The sequence below is a fragment of the Astyanax mexicanus genome, chromosome 10 (assembly GCF_023375975.1).
Source record: "Astyanax mexicanus isolate ESR-SI-001 chromosome 10, AstMex3_surface, whole genome shotgun sequence".
NCBI lineage: Eukaryota > Metazoa > Chordata > Actinopteri > Characiformes > Acestrorhamphidae > Astyanax > Astyanax mexicanus.
In genome coordinates this window covers 48,237,507-48,259,869 of record NC_064417.1, presented here as the reverse complement: position 1 = coordinate 48,259,869, position 22,363 = coordinate 48,237,507, and the positions used below count along the sequence as shown (strand labels likewise).

The following is a 22,363-nucleotide window of genomic DNA, read 5'->3' as shown; positions in this document are numbered from 1 at the left end:
AGGGTCCCGCCCGCTGTCCCTCCTCCCTCTAACCCCCTAACCCCCCCCCCCCCCACCGACCCAGGATCATTGACAAGCTGCACGTTTCAGGCAGCGTCTAAAAATAAGAGAAGCATCTGAGGAAAACAAGACAATCGTGAAGACAAACGTGGAAGTTTATTAGGAAATGTTTCTATTCTGTTTGTCACGAAAGGATAAAAAAAGCCCTGAGCGAAGAGCAGAAGCTTTAGTAGGTTTTAAAGTGACTGAAGTGTGTAGCTATGCAACAAATTGAACAACACATTTCATAAAAAGGATGCTAAAAAAGGATGTGTTCAGGTCCCTAATATATACAGCTCTGGAAAATTTAAAAATTAAGAGAACATTTCAGTTTCTGAAACAGTTTCTCTGATTTTGCTATTTATAGGTATATGATTGAGTAAAATGAACATTGTCATTTTATTCTGTAAACTACAGACATATTCAGTTGATATTCATAAAGTGTTAAGAGTTTAGAAATCAATATTTGGTGGAATAACCCTGGTTTCTAATCACAGTTTTCATGCATCTTGGCATCATGTTCTCCTCCAGCAGTCTTACACACTGCTTATGGATAACGTTATGGCTTTACTCCTGGTGCAAAAAATCAAACATTTCACTTTGGTTTGATGGCTTGTGATCATCCATCTTCCTCTTGATTATATTACAGAGGTTTTCAATTTGGTAAAATCCAAGAAACTCATCATTTTTAAGTGCCCTCTAATTTTTTTCTAGATCTATAGTCTATTTTACAAATTAGAAGTTCTCATTTAAAAAAAAAAAACTTTTGGTGGTGGTTATAAACTTTAGAATACAGACATATTTTAGAATTCTAACATAATTTAGGGTTAAAGCAGCTTTACCTGCATTGCAGGATCAGCATTTAAAATACTGGAATGCCAAAAGTCATGGGAACTCATATCATGTCCCAAGACTTGTCATGTTGCATGGAAGCTAATCAAGGCTGCGCTATTCTGCAGGATGAATGAGTGTGATCTGCATGTGATTTCTGCCAAAGTGGCTTGTGGGTTCACATGGTCAGTTAGAGCCAGACACTGCTGGTCATGATCATTACCACATGCTGCACTGTCTACTGTGGATGGTAATGTCACGTATAATGTAGCACTATAATGTGGATTGAAGATTATAAATGCTCACTCAACTTTAAAACTCACCAGATAGTACCTCACAATGTATACAAGTGTGGGCATTTCCAAACCATTCCCTGAGGCAGAGCCTTATGAAGCACATGCTTTTTAGGGTGTTTACGGTGTGTAGTGCTTAGTGTTTGCATGTATTGTTGACTGTTATTTGCTTTTTTTTAATCTTTTTATCCAGAGCAAGAAGACCTGTATAAGCGAGTGCTGACCCTGGAGGATCTAATCTGCTACAGCTTTCAGGTGGCCAAAGGCATGGAGTTCTTGGCTTCACGAAAGGTAGGACCTCGGATAAATGATTTTAATTGCTGTACAAACAGTTTAAGTTTGTACATCTTGTACAACAGCTTTGTGATTAGCATTTAGGGCTGCATTATATTATTTATTCTGCACACACTGCTTAGTTAGATCTGGGGTGGTTAATTAACTCTAACGGCAATAGAAAACTGAACCATTGTTTTAAAGGAAGTATGCACACTGGCGCCGACACTCAAGAACTTGGAGCACTGATTAATTCCTTGGCACAGTACATCACAGTTCATCATGCAGTATTTTTACATTACTTCTTTAGATTAAAAGCAAAATTATCAAACACCACTTAAAAATGATGAGTCTCTTTAATTTTACCAAATTGAACTGCTTGATTTTTTGCATCAGGAGTGACATAAAGTTATCCAAAAGCAGTGTGTAAGACTGGTGGAGGAGAACATGATGCCAAGATGCATGAAAATTGTGATTAAAAACCAGGGTTATTCCACCAAATATTGATTTTTATTGAACACTTTATAAATATGAACTTGTTTTCTTTGCATTATTTGAGGTCTGAAAGCTCTGCATCTCTTTTGTCATTTCAGACATTTCTCATTTTCTGCAAATAAATGCTCTAAATGACAAAATATTTTAATTTGGAATTTGGGAGAAATGTTGTCTGTAGTTTATAAAACAAATAAAACAACAATGTTAATTTTACTTAAACATAAACCAATAAATAGCAAAATCAGAGAAACTGATTCAGAAACTGAGGTGCTCTCTTATTGTTTCCCCGAGCTGCATATATATATATATATATATATATAAGACTTGTGTCTTTGCATAACATGTAGGCCTGTTACAATACTTAAAGAATCATTGCTCTTTAAAAAGATATAATTGCATTATTATATCACTGGTATATCAGTGGCACAATACAGCCCTAGAATGACAATTATATTTTCTTATCACTTTATTTGGATGGTCCATTATGGATGCCTCATAGATGCTCAACATTCAAGTGAAAATCTGTTTAAAACAATTGAACCCTTAGCTAAAAGTAAATGATTCTCAATTAAATCTAACCCTAATACTGAATTCAACCTTAAAACCTAACCCTTCCATTTTCATAATACTTAGAACTAACACTTAAACTAATTCTTAAAGATTGAAGTTAGGATATAGTGTTAGGGTTAGGTATAGGGTTACATTCAATAGAGAATAATTCACATTCAACTAAGAATTCAGTTGCCTTTAATGGACATTTACTTGAATGTTAGTTGAGCATCTATGAGGCATCAGAAATAGACCATCCAAAGTAAAGTATTTCAACAATATTTATTATCGTATTTTTTTCTGGGAGAGTATTTCACTCAATTCATTATTCAAAAATAGTGGTGGTCATGACAGGCCTAAAACAATGCAAAAATGTATTATGGCACATCTGGAGTGCAAAAGCCTGTAGTGCATTTCTGCTTGTTATTCCTCCTTAGTTTCACAATCTCTCTTGCACTTTTAATACACCCCCACCCACATGTACATACAGTACATATGCACACACACACACACACACACACACACACACACACACACACAGGGATGGTACCTATTAACGCAGGTGTAATGCTGGTACTGGAGTGAGTAGTTGAGCGTGGTGTGAAGCGGCTCACGTCACTGAGCCTGCGATGACAGTTCCACACATTCCCATCACCTGCTCCACATTATCACACCTTTCCTCCATGTGTTTCCAATGGCGACGCAGCACATGGTTCATATAAAAACAAAGAAAAATGTGCTTCTATCAGACACAGTGTTCCTGCTCTCTCTCTCCCTCTAGTGCATTCACCGGGACCTGGCAGCCAGGAACATCTTGCTGTCTGAAAACAACGTGGTGAAGATCTGCGATTTCGGACTGGCGAGAGACGTGTACAAGGACCCGGACTACGTTCGCAAGGGAGACGTAAGTGTGCTGTGTGACTTTCTGTATTAAATAATAATAATAATAATAGCTAAAACACAGTGTTAGGATAGTGTTGAGACTAACATTGGAATTCCACATGTAAAGAGACATTTACATATATACATGTCCCATGACTTTTGGCATGTCTCTAAAGCCCTGTGGGGGTCCTCTTTGATTTTATACCTGTCCAGAACGACCATGTACGTGTTTTTCTCAAACGTCCTCTGAGAAAATTACAGGCTGAATTATCTACTGTTTTTCTCTGAACTCCGTGGTCCTCCAGTAATTTTAGTCCTGTCCGGACGCACATCTCTGAATTTCGTCTCCTCGTGTTTAATAAAATAGCTATTTGTCCACTGCCGCACACCATAATAACATATTGGGCACGTTTCCACGGAGATCCACGTGAACACAACAGTGAATGGAAATGGAGGAGCTACCGAACGCGATGTCATATGACAGAGGAAACCTAAAAAGTCACTGATCCTCCTTTCTTTTTATTTGCAGTCTGGATGCAAGAGTTTTATCTCTAAGTAGAAGTGAAATATTTTTCACAGACGTCCCCCTGAGAAACTAACCCCGTCCATATAGGGCTTAAGATAACACTTCATGATTAATTCATATATCCTAACTGTGTTTGTGATATTCCTCACAATATACTCAAAATGCATCACCTTTGCTGCAACAATAATAATTATTACTTTACTAATTAGTAACCTAATTAATAATTTTTGTTGGATAATGGAATTATTCTGATTCATCTGACATCCAGAAGCATCTGAGATTGGCCATTGGCACTGCATTTTAGTCTACATCTAATATATTGCCATCATATGGACCTTTAGTCAAAAGTTTGGACACATCCTCTCATTCTTACAATGTAAATAAATACTGAAGTCATCCAGACTGTGAAGGAACACATAAGGAATCATGCTATAATATAAAAGTGTTAAACAAACCAAAATACTCTGTAAAGCCTTTAGATGCTCCTAACTGGGGAGCTGTTAACTCATGATGAACTAATCCTGTGCAACAGGGGTAACTTTTGGTATTTCTCTCTGGGGTGGTCCTGATGAGTGCCAGTTTCATTGTGACTGTACTTGAGGACACTTTCAAAGTTTTTGAAATGTTTCATAAGTATTTTTTCTTAAGCTAACTGAGTAGTTCTTGCCAAAATCTGGATTAGAACATTTCTCAAATGGAGCTATTCACTGTATACCTGTAACTCTACCTCTTCATAACTTTACAACTTTAAAACTCAAACAAATTACGAGCAAAATAAAGTTGAATGAGAAAATCCAGCCAAGATGTGCAAAACTGTCATCTAAGCAAGAGGTGCTACTTTGAAGAATCTAAAACATACAACATATTCTGGTTTGTTTAAAACGTTTTTGTTTAATAAATAATTCAATATGTTTTTCTTCATAGTTAGCATTAATGCACAAACCAATATACAACATACAATTTGTTGTTGATCCTTTGACAAATAAATTGTATTTAATATTTATCACAATATATTTCACTGTCCTAGCACATACATCTATTTACTCTCAGTCTGTGGCCACAGTATGAAGAGATACTTTTATTTTTATATAATCATTATAAAACACTTCACTTGAGGGACAAGTTCAATAACAGCCTCATCCTGAAACCAGTACAGTCATTTTGCTAATGCCAAGAGTCTCTGGCATGCGCTCAGTCGTTTTTCAACAGTTGATAATATTGACAGTGTTGTCCTATTCATAGGATGTTTAGCTTGTGGTCAAGTGCGGTCGGGGACGTCATGGTGAATTTATAATCGAGCAGGTTTACAGTAATTCATGAGCTACGTGCTGGATGTGCACTGGTGCAGGGAATGATTCTCACACACATACAAACACAGTCTAGACAGTGATAGACTGAGACTGCTTCCTAAATGCATACTGCACACTACTTCTATTATATTCTATTATATGCTAATAGTGTGGGTTTGGAGGATTAGTACACAAAACTTTGTGTATATTATATTGATGCTGCACTTATTGCTGCATTGTTATCTGTAATTGTTTCTAATACTGTTCCAGATGTGAGTAGTTTCTAGTGTAATATTAGTATTGTGGGATAATAGAGTCCATCATAACCACACTCAACAACCAACTTGTTCTGAGTATTTATGTATCGTGCATAGGATATTTGATTATACTCAACTTTTTGACATTTTAATTTATCCCACATATTTCATACCTAACAACTATTAGTATAAATAATTAGTAATCAATTGGAACAATAATATCTGATTTACCAGCATTTCAAGCATATTTATATACAATTAAATGAAAACAAGAGTGTAGAGAGTGTAGAGATATTGTAGCCATATATTTTTATTTATGTGAAAATCATGTACACATTTATATCAAGTATAAATATACAGCTCTGGAAAAAAAAACTTAAAAATTATGAGTGTCTTTGATTTTACCTAATTGAAAACCTTTTGTAATATAATCAAGAGAAAGATGGATAATCACAAGCCATCAAACCAGTATGAACTGCTTGAATTTTTGCACCAGGGGTAAAGGCATAAAGTTATCCAAAAGCAGTGTGTAAGACTGGTGGAGGAAAACATGATGCCAAGATGCTTGAAAACTGTGATTAAAAACCAGGGTTATTCCACCAAATATTGATTTCTGAACTTTGTGAATATGAACTTGTTTTCATCTTCTCATTTTTTGCAAATAAATGCTCAAAATGACAATATTTTTATTTGAAATTCGGGAGAAATGTTTTCTGTAGTTTATAGAATAAAACAACAATGTTCATTTAACTCAAACATACACCTATAAATAGCTAAATTGGAAAAACTAATTTAAAAACTGAAGTGGTCTCTTAATTTTTTTCACAGCTGTATATACAGTATACCTCATCATTTACATGATATTTTAGATAATATATCTCTCATAATTATCGCTGAGGGGTTTAATAAGGGTCTTCCAGGAATTATGTAAAGAAAAAAGTAGAATGCAACAAAAATAAAATATTGAGTTGAATAAAATAGAACTATAATATAATTCTAACATGAATGTTATATAAAACATTATAGACCAGAGAAACTATAAGCTAGTTAACTACAGGCTAAGGTGTTATATATACAGAAATACAGTGTGTACAGACATGGATAAGATTAAAGAGTTAAAATTAAAATGTCCACAGCACTGAAGTGGCAGTGCAGTATATAGTAAAAAGCATTTAAAATTGAATACAGTACAGCATTGTGTGTAAAAGAGCATGATTTCTGCAAATAAAGCAAATTTTAAGCCCAATTTGAGGTTATTTTCCCCATTTCTTTCCACAGGCCAGACTCCCTCTGAAGTGGATGGCACCAGAGGCCATATTCGACAAGATATACACCACACAGAGTGATGTGTGGTCCTTCGGTGTGCTGATGTGGGAGATTTTCTCACTGGGTAAATATCAGTGCTGCCTGTCTTCAAGAGCCTAACCTTTACCATCACATTCACCTTTACCATCAACAACAGCTCAGCGTACAATCATTAATAATAGTGCTCCCACACACTGGACATCATGCATCATTCTACTAGCACTAATTCAAGCTCCTCTTAGATCACGTTTTATTTTCACTGAATGTTTTATCACACAACATCGTGAGTTAATATGTTAGAGTGAGTGGATGTGGATTATGCGCAGCTCTCAGGTCTATTTCAGGTTTACATTTACTCAAAAACCTCTTCATAATCAGATTACTACAGTTATCTAATCATTTAAGTAGTTACTGAATGTTGTTATGTCATGTTAAGGTCAAAAATCAGATTAAGAAAGCTGGATATTATTTCAAGTTTCAAAGCATTTGGGGGTTCCATAAAAATGGATTTTGTCATTTATCCAGTGTGAACTAAATATAATTATCTTTTCTGGCTTTTTGATTGCTGAGGTTTCATATTTTGCCGGCTGCAGGAATGACGAACCAAGCTGGCTACTGCTTAGCAACTAGTAGGAGGGGCCCACTTGAGGGGGATTCTGATAAGTGTCGTTGTGCTTTACTGCTTTGATCATCACAGAACTCACACAATATGTCGTTGCCTTCAATTCATAACCAGTGATTGTTCTGGGCCCCCAAACAATTGATTGGTTTGCTTGCCTTGTTGCAACGGGTCTGCTCAGTAATCATGTTTCTAATTGAATGTATGCTCCTAATCAGGGTATTCTGGGATGTCTCAGACTGCACTTGTGTGAAACAGACCGTGTGAAAAAAATTCTTATAAAAGCAGTCTCAATCCTTAAAATAAGACTTGCATCAAATTCCTTGACTAAATTAAATTTGGACACAAGACTTAAAAGACTTAAAATTGATCCACATTAATTCAATTTGGACACAAGACTTAAAATAAGGTGAAAATTTATTCAAATTAGATTGATTAATGTTGTTCAAGGATTTAAGCAGACTTTATTGTCATTTACATCATATGTGGTACATGAGATGAAATGAAATTGTGATCTCACAGTCCAGTTTACATCCAAAGAGCAATTGTTAAAATAGATCAATATTAGATAAAATAAACTAGAATAAAAAATGTAATTAAATAGAATAGAATAAGACAGATATCAAGATAAATACACAAAAATAAGGAGAGTAGGCAGGTAGCAGCAACAAGTCCAGAGAGCAAGTTTGCTATAGGTGCATGATAGAATGAATGAAAGGCAGTAACAAGATGAAGTGTCTCAGTGCGGTTAAAGTGTATTTTGTGTTTTTGTAAAAAGTAATTGTCCTTGTAAAGTGTCGGTGCAGTGTGCTCCTAAAATAAGCAAAATAACCTTAAATATAAATATTTTTTGTCAGAAAAAAAAAAAATGTTTTGCCTTAAATTTAGACAATTTTGTTTACTAAACTTTAGTTCTTTGCAGGATGGCTGTTTGCAAAGCAAATCTGCTTAAACTCAAAGTTTACCCTCTATTTGATTACCCACGTTTAAATGCATTGATTGGATATTCTGAAGTAATCAGATTATGAACTGAATGTAAATGCACTCACTAATGCTTTCTTAGAATCTTGTAAAAGCACTGTATTTGTTTATTTTAGTGCTTTATTGTCTGATGCACCAACAAAATAGTCCATACAGAAATTGATTTCCCAAGCAGATGTGCACGTTCTGAACATTTACAGAGGGTCTTTGTTGAAAGATATTAGAACCATTTGAAACCAGTCTGACCATAAGAAGCCCTGAGATATATTTTCCATTCAGATCTATTGAGGAGCTGTAAATTACTCCTTTTGCTGTCAGCATGAGAAAACACGCTGTTTCTTTGCACATGAGCATTTGAGCTTCCAGTAGAGAGTTGTGCCTATAGGTAATAAAAATAATTTAAACAGACTCCCAGTCCTCCCAGCTGGAAATACCAACCATGTTACCATGTAAGTAGCGTTTAGCATTAATGTTTGCGCCCACTGTGAAACCACTGCAACCTTTAGGAGCAATGCAGTGTGTGGGGGTCTACATCTGCCAAGACCTATGGAAAAGAGCTGAGCATGCACGTCTGTAGACCTCTGTCTGCTGGGATTCTTCCTATTTTTTCCAGATTTCTACGTAATTCAATTGTTCAGATGTTCATACAGTCATTCAGAGTGGTTTGGTTTGAAAGGGAGCATTGTAAAGAAACATGCAAATGCAGCAGTTTTTTTTACAGTAGCGATACAGTAATAGGACACATGGGTCACATTGTCTACAACATAAATATCTAACCAAAGTCAAAGTCAAAGTCAAAGTGGTTTTTATTGTCATTTCAGCTATATACAGAGTACACAGTGAAACGAAACAACGTTCCTCCAGGGACCATGGTGCACATAAACACAGTGTAGACAGAACAATAGTGCAACAGTACAAAAAATGCAGACAGACAATACAACACAATACAGACAAAGAATAATAAATAACAAGACAGTGTGCAAATTATGCAGTGTGCAAAAAGTGTGCAAAAAAGACCAGTGAGGTAGTAATTACTCTATTACACAGTGTGCAATAGAGTCCAGTGAGGTAGTAGGGTTTTTAGTGCTTTCCATTTTCTGGGGTAAGTGTGGTAAGAGTGTGTGTGCATGTACAGAAAAAACATCAGTTCAGTCTCTGCAGTTGAGGAGTCTGATGGCTTGGGGGTAGAAGCTGTTGCAGAATCTGGTCGTGCTGGACCGGATGCTGCGGTACCTTCTTCCCGAAGGCAGGAGGGAGAACAGTTCGTGTGAGGGATGGGTGGGGTCATTCACAATGCTGGTTGCTTTGCGGATGCTGCGGGTGGTGTAAATGTCCGTGATGGAGGGGAGAGAGACGCCGATGATCCTCTCAGCTGTCCTCACAATACGCTGGAGGGTCTTGCGGTCAGAGACGGTGCAGGTCCCAAACCAGGCAGTGATGCAGCTGCTCAGGATGCTCTCAATGGTCCCTCTATAGAAGAGTGTGAGGATGGGTGGAGGGAGACGGGCCTTTCTCAGCTTCCGGAGGAAGTAGAGACGCTGCTGGGCTTTCTTGGCTGTAGAGCTGGTGTTCAGGGTCCAGGTGAGGTTATCTGCTAAGTGGACACCAAGGAACTTGGTGCTCTTAACAATCTCCACAGAGGACCCGTCGATGTTGAGTGGAGAGTGGGTGTGTTGTGCTCTCCTGAAGTCAACAACCATTTCCTTTGTCTTGTCCACATTCAGGTGAAGGTTGTTGACTGTACACCAGTCTGTCAGCCACTGCACCTCCTCTCTGTATGCTGACTCGTCACCTTTGGTGATGAGACCCAGCACGGTTGTATCATCGGCGAACTTGATAAAGCTGTTAGAACTGTGTTTTGCAGCACAGTCATGAGTCAGCAGGGTGAACAGCAGAGGACTCAGGACACTGCCCTGGGGGGCCCCAGTGTTCAGTGTGATGGTGCTGGAGGTGCTGCCCCCGAACCGGACTGACTGGGGTCTCCCCGTCAGAAAATCTAGGATCCAGTTGTAGAGGGGGGTGTTGAGGCCGAGCGAGCTTAGCTTCCTGATGAGGTTCTGTGGGATGATGGTGTTGAATGCTGAACTGAAGTCTATAAACAGCATTCTGACGTAAGTGTCCTTCTTCTCCAGGTGGGTGAGGGAGAGATTAAGGGTGGTGGTGATGGCATCGTCCGTGGAGCGATTGGGACGATACGCAAACTGCAGGGGGTCCAGTGAAGAGGGCAGTCGTGTCTTGATGTTCCTCATGACTAGCCTCTCGAAGCACTTCATGATGATGGGTGTAAGTGCAACGGGACGGTAGTCATTGAGGCAGGACACTGTGGACTTCTTCGGCATGGGAACGATAGTAGTGGACTTGAGGCACGTTGGGACAGTGGCGCTGCACAGGGAGATGTTGAAGATGTCCGTGAGAACATCTGTCAGCTGGTCTGCGCACTCCCTGAGCACTCTGCCGGGGATGTTGTCCTGCAGCTTTTCGTGGGTTGACTCTGCGCAGAGTGTTCCTCACATCCACTGCAGTCAGGCACAACACCTTTCTCGCCATCGTGTTGTTTTGTGCCTCAAACCGTGCATAAAAGTTGTTCAGGGCATCAGAGAGGGAGGCATCACGTTCACAGGATGGTGGCATTGTCCTGTAGTTGGTGATTGCCTGGATGCCCTGCCACATACGCTGCGCGTCACCCGTGTTCTTGAACTGGCTGTGGATTCTCTGGGCGTGTGCGTGCTTTGCCTCTCTGATGGCTCTTGACAGGTCGGCTCTCGCTTTCCTCAGGGCCACCTTGTCACCCACTCTGAAGGCGGAGTCGCGGGTCCTCAGCAGCGCACGTACCTCAGCAGTCATCCAAGGCTTCTGGTTTGGGCATGTAGTGATGGTCTTGGAGACAGTGACATCATCAATACACTTGCTGATGTAGCCAGTGACTGATGCTGCATACTCCTCCAAATCAACAGAATCGAGATGGAGCCTGCCGGCCAGGTTTTCACCTGCTTCTGAACTGGTCTGGAGCGTCTGATGAGTGGTGCGTATGTTGGAGTCAGCCAAACACACATGTGGTCCGAGAAAGCGAGGTGGGGGTGGGGCTCCGCCCGGTACGCGCTGGGGATGATCCAGCGCGCTCGCTCCTCTCGTTGCAAAGTCCACATGTTGATGGAATTTAGGGAGCACTGACTTGAGATTTGCGTGGTTGAAATCTCCAGCGATAATAAACAGTCCGTCTGGCTGTTTGTTCTGCAGATCGCTGATAGTCCGATAGAGTTCACACAGAGCCTCTTTAGCATTAGCACCAATGCTAGCGCTGGGTGGGATGTAGACAGCAGCTATTAGCACGGCGGAGAACTCCCGTACTAAATAAAAAGGTCTGCACTTGACTATCAGGAACTCCACCAGCGGAGAGCAGTGTTTGGCGACAGTCACAGCGTTGTTACACCATTCCGTGTTGATGTAAACACACACGCCTCCACCGCGGGTCTTCCCGGATAGAGCCGCGCTCCTATCCGCTCTGAACGCGGTTAGCCCGGCTAGCTGAATGGCGCTGTCCGGAATGTTGTCGTTCAGCCACGATTCCACAAAAACCAAAACACAGCAGTCTCTGAACTCACGCTGGGTTGTTCGCTGGAGTCGGAAGTAGTCCAGTTTATTGTCAAGGGAACAGACGTTTGCAAGAAAGAGCGATGGTATAGCCGGCCGGCTAGGACTAGCCTTTAGCCTCGCGCGGATCCCGGCTCTCTTTCCGCGCTTCCGCTTACGCTCGCACCGCTTGCGATGGCACTTCCGCTGGGCTCCGGCGTCAGGAAACACCGCGGGCTGGCGGCCTGGGTCTCTTAGCAGGCTAAGCTCAAGTAGCGTCTGCAGAACCTCATCCGGTAGCGTGTTTTCTGGCTGATTTCTCCACTGTAGCAGGGTCTGGCGGTGGTAGAACATGTGCACGGGTGTTCCGATGCACATATTTGCAGGAAATAAACGGAAAACGACAAATAGTAAAACAAAAGCACCATTTAACAGACCCGGAGCGGCCGCTGCGTGTTAACGCGCCGCCATCTTTACTGTCCAAAATAATGAGTAAATGACTGAGTTTTATATATACTGTTTTGTATATACACTGTTTCCACTATATATATATATATATATATATATATATATATATATATATATATATATATATATATTTGGCATCATTGGCCTGTCTAAATTCTGCAGAGGGCTTTTAATTTAAAACAACGGATACAGGAAGCAGAGATGGCATCCAGCCCTGTCTTATCTTATCTAATAAGGAAGACAGGAAGAGCACAGAGGAGAGAAAGGAACTGTAGGTTAAACTAGGTAACATTCAGAACTATTATTTATAATGAAGGCTGGCACACTGCACCACTGTCAGTGCACAACTGCGCATTGTGAAAGCCACATTTGATCACATGTAAGTGAAATTTACACAGAGAAAGAAACAAATGCAAAGGCTAAGCTACCTCAGCTAACGTTACTATCCTAGTCCTGTACAGCTATCAGTAACTTTCACCTGGAAAGAGACAGTTTGTGAAGAGGTGGAGATTTTTAAAGTCTGCTATGTATTAATAAAACATTTATATACAGAAAATAACTTTCTAAATTACAGTAGAGTAGACCAGCCGCTGGTTGAAATATGAATGGGAGTTTTCATAATGATAAATAAGTCCCGCCCTTCAACAAGAAGAGCCAATCAGCTTGTTTCTTTCCCTGTGAGTGGAACAAGCTGAGAATTATTGAGCATTATTGAAACAAATGCTATAAATTATTTGTTTTATCAGGTTATTTTAATGACATAAAATATGTTTTTAAAATTGTGATTTAAACTTCAGTTCCCAGTATTTTAGTCTCTCCACATTCATAAAAATGGGAGGCAGTGTTGCAAAGTTGGCTTCAGAGTGAACAGACTTGCCTATAAGCTTAAATAGCTTTAAATTCTCTAAACTGAAGCATTTCACATCAAACAATTTAACAATTTAATCATGAAAAAATATATAAAAGGCTTATAATAGACCATTTTAACACTGAACCTAAACAATCTGTTGCACACAGTGAAACTGTGGGGTGTTTTGTCATGCTTTAAATGATAAAATCATCATTAAGGTCTATCTGGAAATAGAGATATGCATGGTGTCCAGACCATTAAGCGTGCAGAACAAACTGCCGTGCATCCTGATAAAACTGAGAGGTCAGAAGTTTGCATCAGGCCCAAAATACACTGTACTGTAAGATGTATCAGTTTTGTGTTGTGGTTTTAGATTTCTCGTCCCTTATTTTTTTGGGCAGCCCTACTCAGTAATACTGCACTCTGTTTCTCATATCACCGGAGACCAGAGGTTCTATTAGCATGTTTGTTTTTAATGACTGTTTACTCAGAGCTTGAGGAAATTAGATCATTTTATAATCCGTGATTAATTTGTGGATAATTCAGTGTTATGCTAGACGTGTTTGAGTGTAATTTAATATTATGCAAGTTTCTTCAAGCAGGAACAGAATAATATTGGTTTATGAGTCAGGACATTTCAAGTGGGCAACAAAGTTACAGTTCTGATGTTTCAGTGGCTTCTGATTCATACAGGTCCAAACTAAAGGTGTTTATACTAGAAAACCACCAGTTTTGTCTATTTTGCTCATTAGTATACTCAGAAAGTCCCACTCCCTATCTCTGGTCTGTCCAGCTCTCTCCACCAACCTGCCATACAATAATTTACCAAGCTTCTTTTCTGGACTCTTTGAAGTGGACGCTGCTCTGCGTCTAGATATCCGTAACCCTCCCTGTGCTCTTTCCTCTCTCCAGGTGCCTCCCCGTACCCTGGCGTACAAATTGATGAGGAATTCTGTTGCCGGTTGAAGGAGGGCACCAGGATGAGAGCGCCTGAGTATGCTTCATCTGAAATGTAAGAAATAGAATCTTCATTATTTTTATTTTAATAAGGTGTTTGGACAGTAACACAAGTATGTTTTAGTTTTTTTGTTATTTTGCATCTGTATGCATCTGAGTGGAGAAGGGATAAAATATTGTGTTTAATGGTGCCAGTGTGCTGAAACGACCATCCCTGCTAAGCCTAACAAATTCGTTCTTAAAATGAACCCAACTGGTGTCGGGTCGCTTTTCGCAAGTGTTCTTCTTCTGGCCACGTCACATGTCTTTACGTACTTACGTCACATGTACAGCCTCTAAAAGAGGATCCAGCTCAGTTTTACTAAACGCGTGGAGCAATGGGGACTTCAGAAGGGGAAACTCAGAGCTCAGTAGATCATTCACACATAGTAAACCAAAAGAAACGAAGGAGTGAAGTTTCTGACTGAGCGCTCTCTCTCTTTCTCTCTCTGACTGAACATAACCTGGAATCGAATTCATACGCTCTGAAAGGAGACGCGCAATTACCCCTTCTCACCAGAGAGGGCGCTAAAACTCCCAAATACAAAAACTTACAGACATCAGCTTTAATCAAACATTAACCGTCCTATATTTTTACAGATTTCAAACAACTGATCCTGTGCTGGACAATTATGACTTTTTGTGTCCTAGTTTGTCCCATCATTGTTGTGTACATATAGGATGAATATATACTATAATTAATTTGAAAAATCCTATTGTCATCACTCTTTTTCATAAATTTTGTGAAATATTATAAACTTGGATGGAAACTCACTAATGGATTAAAGATTTCAGGCAGTCATTCAGGCAATGTGTGATAATATAGGAATTGTTTTAAAAGTCGGAAATGCTTTGTTTCAACCGCACTGGGGTTGCGTGGTGAGGCAAAATTATTTAATTGTGTCGCTGTCCAAGTATTTATGAACCTTTCTGTATATTTTCATAGTCATACCTATGTTGAAGGACAAAAAGAATGTTGAAAGACATTATTTTGTCTGTGTTTGGATTGAATTGACTGAAAACCATCTGGCTTGACTCACCTGCCAGTCTGCTCTATGTGTGTGCAATCTATCTTTAATGTACTTTCAGATACAAATGACTCTTTTGGGGATTCTTTAGCCACAGAGCTGCTGAAGAGTTTTACGTAAACTTGGACTGAGTTCAAAGGGAGTTCCCCCTCTCGATTTCTCATAGCCTCAGAACAACAACCGCTCAAACGGTCCCCAGAGCAATACATTCGAAATGAACATAAGCGTCCGGTTTCTAAAGCAAAATCAAAGCCTCCAGATGTAGATGGGGTTTATAGAATAGGGCTTTCCTTTTGATTGACAGGTTGTTCTGGAAATAGCAGTGGATGCTTGGCGAGGATCCAGCTCTTACTTAGATTACACCAGTTTAGATCTAAGAGAGCTTTTAACTACAGTATCTGGCCACATAGGTAGTGTAGTGTTGGGTAGCTATAGGCACAGTGGTAGGACCCTGGGGCATCAGGGTAAGTAAGATACCCCCATATTGGGTGCAGCGTTAGATACAGTAAGAAGCCTGTGTGTTTCTTATGTGACAAGGTATGAATGGCAACCCATTATAATTCTATACTGAAAAAAATGATGCGTAAAATTGGCTTAAAAAAAGTTTCGAAACTTTCTGCATTTGCTTTTTTTAAATAAATTTAATTTAAAATAATTTTTTTCAACTCGGTTTCAAGACTTTCTTTTAGTAAACTTTACTTAATTTCTGCATAAAATATTACCTTATTAAAATTACTTAATTCATACAATATTACTCAAATAACTTATGATACATAATATATTATGTTATATAAGTCCTGAAATGTAAATATTTTAAGTTAAAACACTCATATTACACTGTCTCAACACATGGATGGCATGTAATACATTCTTTTTAGTATACTAATCCAAGAATGTAGTATTGCATGCAGTATTGTAGTATTCTTTTTAGTATACTAAAACGAATGTATTACAAGCCATCCATGTGTTGAGACAGTGTAATATGTGTGTTTTAACTAAAAATATTTAAATTTCAGGAATTATAATATATTATGTATCATAAAATGTTGTATAAATTAAGTAATTGTAATTAGGTAATATTGTATGCATAAAAATAAGTAAAGTTTACTAAAAGAAAGGATTGATTCAGCAAAAATAAATGAAGTAAAGTTTACTAAAAGAAAGGATTGACTGAAGTTTAAGTAAGTTTATTTACTTATTTACTCTGTGTAACATTTAAGTCTTGAAACCGAGTTGAAGTTACTTAAATTTATCTGAAATTAAATTTAATTAAAAAAAGCAAATGCAGAAAGTTGCAATTTTTTTTTATGTAAATTTTACTCTTCATTTTTTTTTTTAAATGTAGAGAGGAAGGAGATCTTACATTCTGAGTTTGGTGGGGCCTTCAGGACATAGCTGGGGCACTTTTGCCTCTAGACTGAATGGCTTCACTCATAGACTTGAGGCTACTTGGGTCCAACCAGGGAGGGCATTTTCTGCCTGTTCCTAATCAGAGCCCTGCTGCATCCCCACGAGGACTGGGTCAATCTACGTTTCTGAAATACGAGCTCACACGAGCTCCACGCTCTTCACTTGTGATGTACTTTAACTACCCCCGGTTCTGCGCTCTTATTGGTTTGGAAAGGCTAAGCGCCGTGTTTTCTGCACTATAACCCGGCGATGTTAGGAGGTCGCGTGTTTGCAGCCATGCTTGCCAGGTGAAGGTAGATGAACACATAAAGAGGCCGTTGGTTGGAGATGATGATTGGAGATGACTGGGGAAATGTGGTCCAGACGTGAGGCTGGAGAGGTGAGGCGTCCGGCTGGATGCTGTGTGACCTGGTAACTCCAGCACAGTCCAAAGAGCAGGGTCTTTCTATTTAGCTGCAGAGGACGAGGGGTCAATGGAGCCTGCAGATAAGAGTTAACTTCTTAGAGAGAGAAAAGGGCCTATATGTACTGTGGGTGCATGTTTTACATATTCAGTTTTAGAACAGCCATTTTTATGAAGCAGTTTTTTCAAAACACTTTTAATAATTAGATTTAATCCAACTCAGAGCTAAAATGATGTAAAATGAAAACAGTACCAGTCAAAAGTTTAAAATTTTAAGTTTAAATTTTTTCCTACATTTTAAACGAATACTTAACTCATCCAGACTATGAAGCTACACATAATGAATCATGTAGTAACTTAAAAGTGTTAAACTAACCAAAATCCTACAAAATATAAAGTATTTAGGTGCTCTTAACTGGGGAGCTGTTAACTTATAGTTTCTGAGGCTGGTGACTCTGATTAACTTATCCTGTGCAACAGAGGAAACTCTTGCTCTTCCTTTCCTTGGAAAGTCCTGATGAGAGCCAGTTTCATCATATTCTTTGCGACTGCACATTCGATGAAACTTTTTGCATTGACTGACCTTCATTTTGTGAAGTATTTTTTTTCTTAAAACATATTATGCTTTGTTTAAAACATTTTTTATTTACTAAATAATATCCATATCCATATGTTGTTCTTCATAGTTTGGATGACTTTGGTTTTAATTTACAATGCAAAACATTTTAAAATTATTAAGAAGAAAAAATACATTGAATTTAAGTGTACAAATATTTGAGTGGTATAGTGTAACAAAACTGTACAAACATTAAATTTGTCTACAAACGATATGAACAGTATGGACGTTAGTGCTTGTGATTGCTTAAATATTAATATTTACTTAACTTGCGTAATGTCCTAGCAGTCATAAACTGCCATGTATTTGACAGTGGTTTATCAGCACATTAAAAATTAAAATTGTAATTTTTATTTTTTATTGAACTTTGTAAATTACCACCCTAAAGCTGATAAAACATACATACAGAATTTCTTTAGTTAAATCATCTGACACATTTAAAAAACATATTCTAAATTGCAAGGAAAATACTATAAACTTTATTGGCAATTGTTTTACACTGTAGGAATAGCGAAGAATTGAGAGCATTCCCTCATTTTACTTATTGTAATACCTATTGTCTGTTTTTATTGTTCTTTTTGCTCTATTTTTTTGTTGTTTTCATAGATAGCCCAGATTTTCAAGGTGGTCCCAGACTTGTTGGCCCCACTGTATTAGATTTACTGTAATTTCCAAAGAATGAATAGCACTTACTGTACAGAATAGTAAATCTAAAGCATAATAGCAGTATAAGCCTGCAGTTTCAGGAAATAATATAATATGTATTATCATCTGTGTTGTGTTTTTAAGTGATCTCAAGCCAAGGCTAAAGTAAATGTGAGATATTGATCTCTGTAAACTGTCATGACCCTTACTCTGACTCTGACCCTGACCTCGCTCTATCCCTCCTCATTATCTGTGTGATAAAAGGGATGAGTGATTCTGGGCGGTAAATCAGGTCAGATGTTCCACAGTCGTCCACTCTGGATCCGCTCACCCTGATTCTCTCTATCAGGAGCGCTGAGGCCAGTAAAGCAGTCAGAGGTGAAGAAAACTGGAACTAGAAAAGAGAGCAGACCTCCCAGAGCTCTGTGAATCCAGTATAAATGAGCCGTGACCTGCAGAAACCACAGCTTCAGCTCAGACCGTCTCAGACTAAAGCTCATTAACGGATTTCCAGTCTGTCTTCATTATAAGCAGCACAGGAAGTGAGAGCACAGCGCATGAATGTCCCGATATCTCGTTGATTTGAGCGGAACCACCAGTCGCCATTTCCCAGACTTCCTGTTGGTCAGGAATTTCTCTACCTGCTATAGTAGAAGAAGCGTTTCCTGTAGCTAATCAGCTCTGCAGAGCTCCAGCAGAATACGTTCATTCATGCGTCCTGAGCGTAAACACACATGGCTACAGTAAAGGAAGTTAAAGGAAGTTGTGGGACGTATGCTTCTACTGTAATCTTCTCAGAGGTTGGTCCAGTCTGGTACTGATCAAAAACCAGCATAATGTAAAGTCAAGTTGAAGTTGACCTTTTTTCCACTGTTAGTTAACTGTATAATCAAAAAACAGATTTTCTTGGTTTGTACCATCGCTGTCCAGGATCAATGTGAATATCAAATATCTATAAAACTGCAACTTTACTGGAGAGAGAGAAAACCTTCCTAACAGTTAATAAAAGTCAAAAAAGAAGAAAAAATTATTATAAGGTTATTTTGGAGAATTTCTATTGGAACATTCATCATAAAATAGTATAAAGCATAGTTTGTGTTCTTTATTTAATAATTAAAACTAAAAATCGACATTTTACTGTTAATACTTGTTTTTAATGAAGATTGTATGTAATTGAATATATTCATTTAAAGTTTAAAAAAAATGATGATGTGCACTTTTAATTTCTCCTAGCTATTTCAGGATTAGTACGACCTAAAACTAAACTTTGCAAAAACAATGTCCATATATGGGGTCAGTAAAAAATACATTTTAGCTTTTTACAGTAAATAAATAAACTAATTTTAAACATAAATATTGAATGACATTTTTTACCTCGCCAATGTTTCTGTACGAACTGGCTGTAGAAACTTTTGACTGGGATTTTCACCATCTTGTTTTCAATCAATTGAGTTTATATAATATTGTTAATATTCATGTTACCACTAAATGGTTTGAGCAGTGTCTCCATATTAGGCCAAAGAGTCAACGCTATTAAAAATTAAGTATAATTTTAAGCATTAAGAGATTGTTTTCAATGTTGTTTTGTTTTCAATGAAGTGTGACAATATATTAAATTAAAAATGTTTCTCTGCATTTTGAATTTCTCCTAGCTATTTGGGATTAGTAAGATCGAACAAAAAAAATCTATAAAATCTAAACTTTGTCCTAGAACAGGAAGTTGTTCATTTAGTTCAGTATCGTTTTAACTTTTAAAAAAAGATCCTGGCCATTTAGAATCAAAAGCACCCAATTAGTCTAATTTTTTTTTTTACCTTTCTATAGTGAGTAAATAAAATAGTTCCAAACATAAAATTGGATGAGATTTTTTACATAGCCCATGTTTTTGTCTGGACTGGCTGTAGAAACTTTTGACTGGGATTCTCGCCATCTTGATTTTTTAATGGTGTCATGTGACCACTAAATGGTTTGAGAAGTGTCTCCATATGAGTCAGTGCTTAAAAAAATGAAGTATTATGGTGCAGAAAAGCAGAAATATTATGTCTCCATATGAGGAAGCAGGGTCTCAGGAGGTTTAGTGCACAGTAGATACTCAAAGAAAGCACTTCATAAATCAGGACCTCTGACTCTGCTTCAGTTAATGCTTTTACTTAATGGTTTGTATTTTGTTTATATCAGTAAATCTGATGCAGACATTCTCTGTGCATGCCTGAAAGTGTTAACAGAGAGTGGGCTATATTTGTACGTCCTTTTACTACTAAAACTACTCTTAAAACAGGACGAAGCTCAATCATCTAATCGTCTCACGCTCTCATTCGCCATCATACTGGGCTTCCTCCTCCTGTAGCCCCTCTTTCAGTGTTCCAGTTCCAATAACTGGCCTGAGAAATCCCACACAGAGCCAGATGATGACAGCTCGTCACAATCAAGGACAGCACCCTGTGCACTAATGCCTGCACTGGGACCGGCAGAGTGAGCGCTCAGGGGAGCCACCAAAAATTATTAATGACTGCCATAATTGGATAACGCCAAAAGAGCTGCAGAAACATAAAGGTCAAGTCGGATAGTCTGTAGAAACGGCGGTCGGGCGGTAATTTAAGACGAGTTTGAGCGGCTGCTGAGGGGAGATTTATCACCACGGTGCTCACAACACTGTATGGGTGCGTTTATGGTGGGCTGACCTGGACTAACATGTTGAGAAACTGATGTATAGCTGTGTCAGACTGTGTTGAGTTCCAGGTCAATCTAACAATTTACTGAACATTCATTCCACACCAGCAGTGTTATGTGGGAAACTGGTTAGAATTTAATTATATTATATTGTATATAATATTATATTTATATTGTTCACATCTTTCTTTCCCAGATGAAAATGATGCACTGATTTTTTTTGTTGTTTGTTTTTGCAGTAATTGAGTTGATACAATGTACATGCTATTAACCCCTCAAACCCTAAAGTAATTATCAAATATATATATATGTATATATATATTAATCAACTTCTGATTTATATAGGCATATTGTGTGGAATCCCTCAGGGCCCAGTTTTAGGGCCCTTGGTAAATTGTGATAGTGATGTTCTAAGAGTGAAGATACAACAGTAATAAATACACACTGTATACATAGGTTTTAAGGGGTTAATGTAATATATATATTTTAAATATATCTAATATCAAATACATTTATATTGAAATACTTATTAATCTCAAATTAATATCAAATTTGAATAGATTTTAGTAAAGCAAAAAAAAGCATAAACTTTTTTAATGCTGGTAAAACAGCATCAGACCAGTTTAAACCAGACCAGCAAATCCTGGCAGTCATGCAAAAAAACTAGTATCTCCATTCATGCTGTCTTTGACTTTTTTACATAATTAAAATCTGCTTGTATTTGATCTATATATTGTGTAAAATTAATTTCAAGGTGCATGAACCAATAGCAATGCTCCAAAATGATTTTTGTGAAATTATATTTTGCATTTATTTCTATTATCTATTCTAAAGTATTAAAATAATCCTTGTCCTGGAAAATTGCCATTTTGGAGATACCAAGATTTTGTGTGCCATCACCACAAAAGCACCAGACAGACATAAAACCAGCATAAACCAGTTCAAACTGGCATGAAATGCGTGCTGATCTAAGCTGTATTTTCATCAGTTTTCCTCCACCAAGTGGTTTTCGGGTAGTCAGCAAGTGCTTAGCATTTCTTGCATATTTAGCCTGGAGACCGTGTTGGAAAGAGTCCCAGGAGGCTCCTCATCTCCTCATTAAGCTGATGAGAGAACGCCTCACAGCACAAGAGAGACTTCTTTACAGAATCTTAAATAGAGGATCATTTGGATTTCTTTAACAGTTTTTGGGCATAATTTGCACGATTCAATGTGTAAATTCATTGTTCATAAGCCAATGCATTTTTACTCATTGATGTGTGTTACATTTATATTACATTTACACTTGTGGCATTTAACTGACACTTTTGGTACTTATATTACAGAGATGGGCCAAAATAGTGTTAAGAGTCTTCCCCAAGGACTCTT

At 38.0% G+C, this 22,363-nt stretch overlaps 1 protein-coding gene across 1 annotated transcript in view; it reads left to right on the top strand.

Annotated features, from left to right (window-relative positions):
- kdrl (kinase insert domain receptor like) overlaps positions 1-22,363 on the top strand; it is a 101,998-nt gene that overhangs the window by 64,139 nt on the left and 15,496 nt on the right. The window contains exons 22-25 of the mRNA XM_022684284.2: positions 1,357-1,454; positions 3,262-3,384; positions 6,713-6,824; positions 14,140-14,239. Of these exons, the coding sequence (XP_022540005.2) occupies positions 1,357-1,454; positions 3,262-3,384; positions 6,713-6,824; positions 14,140-14,239 (433 nt within the window). The remainder of the gene's footprint in view (positions 1-1,356; positions 1,455-3,261; positions 3,385-6,712; positions 6,825-14,139; positions 14,240-22,363) is intronic.